At 31.6% G+C, this 10,396-nt stretch overlaps 1 protein-coding gene across 1 annotated transcript in view; it reads left to right on the forward strand.

Annotated features, from left to right (window-relative positions):
• The window catches only part of arid3c (AT rich interactive domain 3C (BRIGHT-like)), a 107,982-nt gene extending 101,250 nt beyond the window's left edge, over nt 1-6,732 (forward strand). Inside the window, exons 8-9 of the mRNA XM_063017953.1 lie at nt 3,812-3,901; nt 6,560-6,732. Of these exons, the coding sequence (XP_062874023.1) occupies nt 3,812-3,901; nt 6,560-6,732 (263 nt within the window). The remainder of the gene's footprint in view (nt 1-3,811; nt 3,902-6,559) is intronic.
• The last annotated feature ends 3,664 nt before the right edge of the window (nt 6,733-10,396 follow it).

A 10,396-nucleotide genomic window follows, 5' to 3' on the forward strand; every position in this document is an offset into this window, starting at 1 on the left:
CTACACACTGTTCTTAAGCTAATCTGAAGGCCACATGAAGTTTGAAGGTCTGTAGCGATCGACTCTGCAGAAAGTTGGCGACCTCTGCGCACTATGTGCCTCAGCATCCACTGACCCCGCTCTGTCCTTTTATGTGGCCTACCACTTTGTGGCTGAGTTGCTGTTGTTCCCAATTGCTTCCACTTTGTTATAATACCACTGACAGTTGACTGTGGAATATTTAGTAGCGAGGAAGTTTCACGACTGGACTTGTTGCACAGGTGGCATCCTATCACGGTACCACGCTGGAATTCACTGAGCTCCTAAGAGCGACCCATTCTTTCACTAATGTTTGTAGAAGCAGTCTGCATGTCTAGGTGCTTGGTTTTACACACCTGTGGCCATGGTAGTGATTGAAACACCTGAATTCAATGATTTGGATGGGTGAGTGAATACTTTTGGCAATATAGTGTATTTATTAAACATGATAAGTTTTGATATTAATAAAGCAGTTAATGTAAAACTGATAAAAAATGGTAAAATAATTTTTTGAGTACACCTACCCCGACAAAAGCATAAGTCATGAGAAGATTGCAGTGTCTATCTCTGTGTGAGCACTGTGTTATTTCAGCACGACTGTTCCCCTTATCTCAGTCATAATGACAGACTTTCTATACCATTTGATGGGAGGAAAATTAAACCTAATTCCATAGCGCTGAGCGTGCCTTTAGGTAATGACGCCAAATACTCTACAATTTAAAGATTACCCTAAATGGTATTTGCTCGACCCAGTCTAAAAATACACCGAGGTGCCACATATTCAGGTTTTACGTTTTGTGATAGCAAGCCTACACTCACAGAGGAGTATTTCTACTTCTTTTGCAAATGCTACTGAAAAACACACACAGATTCTATAGGTCTACAACAGTTTTATTAATATAAACATAGACTGTTTATTAGGTTGAACAAACAAACGTGTTTTAATTATTTAAGAGCTTAATAAATCAGGACATCCAAAAAACTTTACATATATAAACAGAACTAATATAAATCAAATATAATCAAATAAAAAAATTATAATGAATTTTCTACATCAAATTAAATTGAAATTACATAATAATAATAATAATAATAATAACAAAGTTATAATAACAACAATGTTTACAATAACAATAATTAATTTAGAATAATGTTTATTTATTCATTCATTGTCCTCTGGAGCACCCAGAAGGAAACCCACAAGGACACGGGGAGAACATGTACACTTCTTCCTGTAAGGGAACAGTGCTACCCACTAAGCCACTGTGCCAGCCCAATTTAGAAAAACACTATTAGTAATAATAATAATATGATATAAAATAACTTAAATTATACAAATAGTAGTTAAGTAAAAGTATTTAAAATACCATTAATAATGAAAAATATTTAAAATAATATTAATAATAAAAACATTTTTAAATAACATTAATAAAAAAATAATAATAACATTTAAAATAACATGAATAAAAAATATTTTATTTAAAATAACATAAATAAAAATAATAACATTTAAAATAATAATAATAATAGAAATCATATTTAAAATAACATTATTATTTTTATTATGAATAATAATAATAGTAATAACATTTTAAATAACATTAATAATAATAATAACATTTAAAATAATATTAATAATAGAAATCATATTTAAAATAACATTAATAATAATAATAATAATAATAATAACATTTAAAATAACATTAATAACAATAAAATAACAATTAAAATAATATTACCAATAATAATAACATTTAAAATAATATTAATAATAATAATAACATTTAAAATAACATTAGTAATAATATTAACAATTAAAATAATATTGATAATAATAACATTTAAAATAATATTAATAATAGAAATAATATTTAAAATAACATTGTTATAAATAATAATAATAATAACATTTTAAACAACATTAATAATAATAATAACATTTTAAATAATTTTATAAAAAAAATCATATTTAAAATAACATTATTAATAATAATAATAACATTTAAAATAATATGAATAGTAATAATAACATTTAAAATAACATTAATAATAATAATAACATTTAAAATAACATTAATAATAATAATAATAACATTTAAAATAATATTAATAATAGAAATCATATTTAAAATAACATTATTAATAATACTAATAATAATAATATCATTTAAATTACATTAATAACAATAAAATAACATTGAATAATAAAAACATTTAAAATAATATTAATAATAATAATAACATTTAAAATAACATTAGTAATAATATTAACAATTAAAATAATATTGATAATAATAACATTTAAAATAATATTAATAATATAAATAATATTTAAAATAACATTATTATAAATAATAATAATAATAACATTTTAAACAACGTTAATAATAATAATAACATTTAAAATAATTTTATAAAAAAATCATATTTAAAATAACATTATTAATAATAATAACATTTAAAATAATATTAATAGTAATAATAACATTTAAAATAACATTAATAATAATAATAACATTTTAAATAACATTAATAATAATAATAATAATAACATTTAAAATAATATTAATAATAGAAATCATATTTAAAATAACATTATTAATAATACTAATAATAATAATATCATTTAAATTACATTAATAACAATAAAATAACATTGAATAATAATAATAACATTTAAAATAATAATAATAAAATAATAATATAAACAATTAAAATAATAATATTATTTAAAATAATATTAATAATAATAACATTTAAAATAATATTAATAATATAAATAATATTTAAAATAACATTATTATAAATAATAATAATAACTTTTAAACTAACGTTAATAACAATAAAAATAACATTTAAACAACATTAATAATAATATTAATCATAATAATAATAACATTTAAAATAACATTAATAATAATGATAATAACATGTAAAATAACATTTATATTAATAATTATAGCGATTGTAATAATAGTAATCATAATAATATATTTTAAAATAACAATAATAACATAAAATAACATTTATAATAATAATCATAGTAATCATAATAATATCATGTAAAATAACATTTATATTAATAATTATAGCGATCATAATAATAGTAATCATAATAATATTATTTAAAATAACATTAATAATAATAATAATAACATATAAAATAACATTTATATTAATTATACCTATCATAATAATAACATTTAAAATAACATGAATAATATTAACATGTAAAACAACATTTATATTAATAATTATAGTGATCATAAAAATAGTAATCCTAATAATAAAATTTAAAATAACATTAATAATAATATGTAAAACAACATTTATAGTAATAATTATAGTGATCATAATAATAGTAATCATAATAATATCATTTAAAATAACATTAACGATAATAACATGTAAAATAACTTTCATATTAATAATAGTTTTAAGTATTTTAGCCTAAAGAAAGCAAAAACTCATCAATGCCAGTTAAGTGCCATTAATTAATTTTTTGATGTAATATAATAATATTTTAAAAGGCCTGTGTTTTACTATCCCTGAGTGTCGCACCTTGTTCTAAGATAACCAGTAAGTTTAAAAGGATGTGTAAAGGTTTTGACAGTTTTTTCCCTCACCTGCCCCCCTCCCTCCTGAACTCTTTAATAAACTGCTCCTTATCCTGTCACTCATGAGTTATCACCGATAGTCGTCGGTGCGCCTCTCTTGCTTCTTGTGTTCCTTTTATAAACGCTCATATTGAGTTTTTCTCACCCTTGCTCTCTCCCGGCTTCCCTCTTGACAGATGACAGACAAGAGACTGCATTGAACCTGTCTACCAACGGCATTAGCAGCATCAACATGTCAATAGAAATAAATGGAGTTGTCTACACAGGTAAATAGAGCGGCCGTTTGCTGATGTAATTGCGGGCAGGAAATTCAATAAGTTATAGCAGCACCCCCGTGCGTTTAGTCCTCCACACAATTTGATGCCTTTGCTATAAAATCTATCGTAATGAAGTGGCAAGTCCAATAGAGTTAAAAAAGTTAAATATCTGGAAATTGGCGCCCGGCTGCTTCCAGGTCGATGGGGCTTATTGTCTTTCGCGCTTGAAAGGAAGGGGCCTCTGCTTAAGCCTGATACAGTGCTTGTGCCTGGCAAGCAAGTGACTGTAATTACCTGGAGATAGCTCATTGAAGAGCGCTCTATAAGTGTGTTGAAGAAGTTTGCTCCATCAAGTAAAGTGGATTTTTTTTAACTGACAGCAAAAGACCACAGCGAAACTTTCTGTTATTATACGTTATCGGTAAATAAGGAATGTACAAACTGAATCAGTACATATTTAGATTTGTATTTTCTCTATGATGGACGGCATACAAATTAAATTATTTACTGATTTAATCCAGTAAATTAAAATATTTAAGCAGCACCAAGCAAATTCTAAATATTTAGCTGTTCTTTTTTGTGTCTAAATTGTTGAAACACATACAATTTTTTTTCCTTAAATCTACTGGTTAAAATCATTTAAACATTTAAAACTGAAAACTGTTCTTTATCTTTAAAACTTTATCTTTAAACCTTGTGGCAATGATTATGATTGACAACATATGGTGACTTCTCAGTGCCCATGTGACTATGACAAATTTTCTGCTATTAGATATCGGTGACACTGTACACAGTCAAGCAAACTTTAAAAATGATTTCTTAGCACTGTCAATGTAATTAATATTAATATTATAATATATTTAGTGATGTTTACTTGCATGCAAGTTAAAATGAATGTCTTTATTAGTAAATATAATTTTAGAAACAAACCTCTGTTTTTCTAAATATTCTAAATATCCTAAATTTCTAAATATTAAAAATTCTAAATGTTTAGCTGTGATAAAATTGTTAAAATGCACACATTTGTCTAAAAAAACTTTTACCATTGTTGAGGCAGTGATTATGACTGACAACATATGGTGACTTGTCAGTGCCCATATGACTAGGATCAGTTTGACTGCAAAACTATCCTATGCTGAGAGGATTTTTTCTGCCATTAGATATTGCTGACACTGTCCACATTCAAGCAAGCTTCAAAAACTATTCCTTACAACTGTATGTGAAGTTTCCAACCTGTTAAACTAATTAATATAATAAATAAAACTAATATGTTATTTTAGTGATGATGTTTACTTATACTCAAGTTAAAATTAATAGTATTAGTTTTATTAATTAGTAAATATAATTTTATAAACAAACCCTTGTTTCCAAAAAAATTTAAAATGCAATAAAAAGTAGAATCTGTAATAGGTTGATATCGGTACATGATGGTAAAAAATGTACAAACTAAATCAGTAAATATTTTTGAAATATTTTGTAGGCCATGGAATGTCTATTGTAAAAAAAAACACTACCAATAAATTTAAATTGTCAAGTAGTACCAAGCAAATAACTACAGTCCAAGTCAAAATAATTAGGGTAAAAACATTTAAACACAGAAAGTTACTATAAACCTGTTATTTTGTGGTGTGAAAAGTTTTATAATGTCTTTAAACTTTGTGGCAATGATTATGATTGACAACATATGGTGACTTCTCAGTGCCCATATAACTGGGATCAGTTTGACTGCAAAAGTCAACAACATGTAGCACTGTCAAAGTAATTAATAAAATAAATTAAACTAACACCTTATTTCAGGGTAACAGATCATGTTTACTCGCAAGTTAAAATGTTTAAATAATTTTTTTTATTAATCAGTAAATATAATTTTAAAAACAGACCCCATTTAAAAAAAAAAAATAGTGTAAAATGCAAAAACAACTAGAATCTGTAATAGTTTGATCTATTATATCTTCCTTTTCCAAAAACAGAAGGAACCACAGGTCAAACTCTTAAGTGAATTACACTCGACAGGCTGGATTAAACAGCCTATAGCGGGCCGTTGTTTGCCCACCACTGTTCTAAAGGATCTGTTATCTCTACCTCCTCTTTTGTCTTATTTAGAGCAAAATGAAGAAGCATTGTCCTGTGATCCTGTTTGGTGGAACAAGTAGCTTTTTTGTCAGTAGCTTTTTAGCCACAGTATTGTTCCACCTTGGTTAAACATCGCTTCGCTCGCTTCGTAACAGAAAACAATAAAAATATTTTCTTTGTACTTTAGTCAGTTAAGAAAAAAAGTTAATTAATTAATTAATGAACCACAAATGATTAATGAACAACTTATTTTTATTGCATTTTACAAAATGTCCCAACTTTAGGTTTTTCTTTATCAATTAAGCAAACCTGCATACATGGGACAGTGGAAGCCTAGTGGGTAGAGCTTTGGGCTATCAATTGTAGAATCCCAGCTCTACCATGCAGCCACTGTTGGGCTTTTGCACAAGGCCCCTAAGCCTCTCGGCTCTAGGGGTGCCGTACAATGGCTGACCCTGCGCTCTGACCCGAACTTCCAAACAATCTGGGATATGCGGAAAAAAGTCATTTGTATTTGTATCTTTGACAAATAAAGGCATTTAATTCTATTTGAAAGTGAAAATGCTTCGTATTAACACTTCAATATCTCTTCAGGCATGCTGTTCGCTCGTAAGACGGCCGTGTCGGCGATGCAGGACAGTCCGCAGGGCCACCTCCACTCCAGCTCCCAGAGAAAACGAAGCAGCCCCGGTCTGAGCAGCCACGGCAAGCCTTCGTCTTCCTCGTCCTCCTCGTCGTCCTCGAACGGACCGAACGCCTCACCCTGAGCCACGACCTGTAATAAGCCCTGCTGTTATTCTCTCTCACAGATGCAAGGCAGGCTGCTGAACTGTTTGTATTTCAAGCTCTCGGCGTGGTGGCTCTTATAATGAATACACACTCTCCTCAGACGTACTTCCAAAAGAATCAAACGTTACAGCGACATCCTGAGAAGACGTCATGGAAGCACACACAAAGCATGGTAAATATGAATATAGAAATACAGTGCAGGCTTTTATTTTCCTGCTGAAGCCGCGTGGAGATGACGGGTTGTGAGATAACTCAATGGACAAGACTTGAATGAAGCATTACAATCCAGAACCTCAAACAGTAGATGTTCGTCTTCTGTTAATCATGATACACATGCGTGTCATGTCATTTTTTATCTTTATTTAGTGTAAAATAACAGCTCAAGCAACAATCTAGCTTTATTTTCAGCTAATACCAAAGAGCGTAGTGATATTGTGATATCTGATGTCTTGGTTTAGATGCTGTGTGAATATATATAAAATATAAAACGTATAAATATGCAATTATACTGTAAGCGTCGTCAGATTTTAGTGGTAGACAAAGCACATAACTAGTCAGGGAGTAAATGTAACTCAAATGTGTCTCAAATTACAGCTCAAATCAGTGGTTAAAAATTACTTTTTTTATATTATTTATTTAGCATTTGTTTTTTTAAATCATAATCAGGATTGTACACGGTCCCAGAGCCCAACTTGGAGCCCGTCCACCCTCACCAAATTTTAATTTGCCTACCGGCAGGTTAAGCAAATTAAATGGGTCACGTTACGCCAGTCCATTGCAGGGCAAACACACACATACACACACCCATTCACTTATAGGGCAATTCTGTGTCCCCAATTAACGTGATTGCATGTTTTTGGACTGTGGGAGGAAACTGGAGCTCCCGGAGGAAGTCCCACCCCCCCCTTTCTAAGTAGATTTGGGACTGATCAGGTGGAGTTCGGCATATTTTCAAGGTCTGTGTGTGTGTTTATCCTTTCCACCGTCTAGCCAATTCACCTGCTACATGTTTTAGGAAGGTGACTGGAGAGAACATGTCAAACTCCACACAGACTGTAAAACTTTGTCAGTTTATATTTTTTGTTAAGGGAATTAGGATGATTTTTGTCACTTTTGAGAAGTCTGTAAATGTAATTCAATTCTATTCATATTAGCTCATAAATATTCATCTTATAGTTGATTTTAAAAGATAAAAAAATGTTTGTTGGAAATGCAGGATAATACCTCACAGATTTACCTGTATATATATTCAGTGTTTTATAAGCTATACCTACTGTACCTACAGATGAACCTTGTTGGTATACAATTACTGACTGTAGCCCATCTGACCAAAACCTAGTGAGCTGCCTTGCTGCCTACTGCCTGAGTAGAGAGGATTCTAACTGACATGAATCTAAAGAAGGCAGATTTTTGAGCTTTAGGGTTAGGGTTGGGGTTAGGGTTAGGGTAAGCTCTAGCTAGACAGCGCCATCGGCTGTTCCCTCCCACTGTGCTAGCTATCTCCCTCTGTGCACAGAAAACTGTTACATTGACGCCGAGAAGCCCAAAATTGCAAATAAATCACACTTGTACACCTTAATACAAATTGAAAATGAATAAGAATTACTTGCGTCTCATAATAACTCCACTCACTGCTCTGTTTAGTAAGAAATTTGAATGTCACTCAGAATAAGGCAGCTCCTTAGGCAGCATTTTGAGGCATCTAGGAATTGAGACAGGCTTCCTCTCAGGAGTGCGTGTAGAATGACACATAATGCAGAGCTATGTAGGGAGCTCTAGGTTTTTTTAGACAGACCCACTTTGTCCCATTTATTAATTGAAAGGGACCCCAAGAGGCCGGACGACGTTTGTGTTGTGGACCATTCACTGGTTTTCCATGATACTAACATGGAAATTAAATAGTGTGTGTTGCTTTGGTATAAGTGTATGAGGTGTAGCAGTGTTGTTGGGATTTGTACACTTCCACTTTACTGATGTTGACCTCCACTTTGGTTGAGTAGAGCCGAGACTGACACATACCCCCTCCGACACGTGTGCAGTAGCCGCCTGCATCTTTTCACCTGCATGAGACGACTTCATATGAGGATCAGCTTTGTGTACAGAAAGACACACCCTGATCAGCATTATCCCTCGTCTCTGAGCAGGCATAATTGCATCACCCCCTTGGAACAACAGCCGATCGTGGTTCGTGTAGGCGCCCAGTTCGAAATGCCGACGAGTTCGAAATGTCAGCTCTGGTGTGCTAGCGTGTTTTACGGCTGCGCCACCTCAGCGTGTGTTGTAATATTTAAATACTGTTTGAACATACTGGCCTGTTTTTTCTTTAGTTAGTGGACGCTTTCTGATCAGAGCTTTGTTATTACCTTGTAGGTGTCTTTGGTAATTGATAACAGTTTACCACACATGAACGGATCTAGCAATCTCCAAAATTAAGGCTAAAACCGCTCAGGTGGTGCAGCCTGGGAACTGTGGGGCTTGTACCAGTGATCTGTCCAGTACTAGTACAGAACTAGTCCAGTACCTTAACTGCTGAGCTTCCACTGCCCAAACATAATATGATCAGTGAAGGTCCTTGGGGTCCTTGGGGTCTCAAAGAGGTGTGTCCAGAGTAACAAATGGGCTACAGTCAGTACTTGTACTTATAAAATAATCGATAAATGTACATACTAGATACATAATAGACGTACGTAATAAATTGCTCGTTAGGATTCGTGTATGAATATGATGATGATACCTCATTTATTATTTTTTAAATATTTTTTAAAGCCATTAAAATCGAGGCTTTTATTTTAACAGCTCACTGGATTTTTTATTTTATTTTATTTTATTTTATTTTCGTGTGTTTGATACGTATATTGTATTATACCAAAGAAGGGAATTAATTATATAAACACGCATCTACCTCATAGACTGTGCCAACGAACATACCCACAATCACCAATCACGTGTTTTTGTTAATTTTAACATGTAATACTTATTGAAATGATGCTCAATGGACTTGACAGTGTACTTTGCATTGCTTGTTGAATTTTGTCTGTGGCATTTTTGTATGTATAGAAAAAATACCAGAAGGATTTTATTATATGGACACGATCTGCTCTTTGACATGCTATTTAACATGGTCGGGTTTGTAAATGATACATCAGCTCGATTTATTATTGCACCATACACCGACCAGGCATAACATTATGACCACTGACAGGTGAAGTGAATAACACTGATTATCTCTTCATCACGGCACCTGTTAGTGGGTGGGATATATTCGGCAGTTGATGGATAAGGATTTGAGCGAGTTTGACCAAGGGCTAGATGACTGGGTCAGAGCATCTCCAAAACTGCAGCTCACGTGAGGAGCGAAGGCTGGCCCGTGTGGTCCGATCCAGCAAATTGCTAAAGAAGTTAATGCTGGTTCTGACAGAAAGGTGTCAGAATACATCACACAGTGCATCACAGTTTGTTGCCTATGGGGCTGCATAGCCACAGACCAGTCAGTTAGGAAGGAAGTCATAATGTTATACCTGATGCCTGAGGTGTACAACCACGGACAAGCGCTGACACACATTCAGTGTGTGCACATTGCTGCAGCTACATTCTTGTACCTGTTTTATTCCAGTGTTTACTTGAATTCGTTTCCTTGCACAA

The sequence above is a fragment of the Trichomycterus rosablanca genome, chromosome 21, assembly GCF_030014385.1.
Source record: "Trichomycterus rosablanca isolate fTriRos1 chromosome 21, fTriRos1.hap1, whole genome shotgun sequence".
In the NCBI taxonomy this organism is placed as follows: Eukaryota; Metazoa; Chordata; class Actinopteri; order Siluriformes; family Trichomycteridae; genus Trichomycterus; species Trichomycterus rosablanca.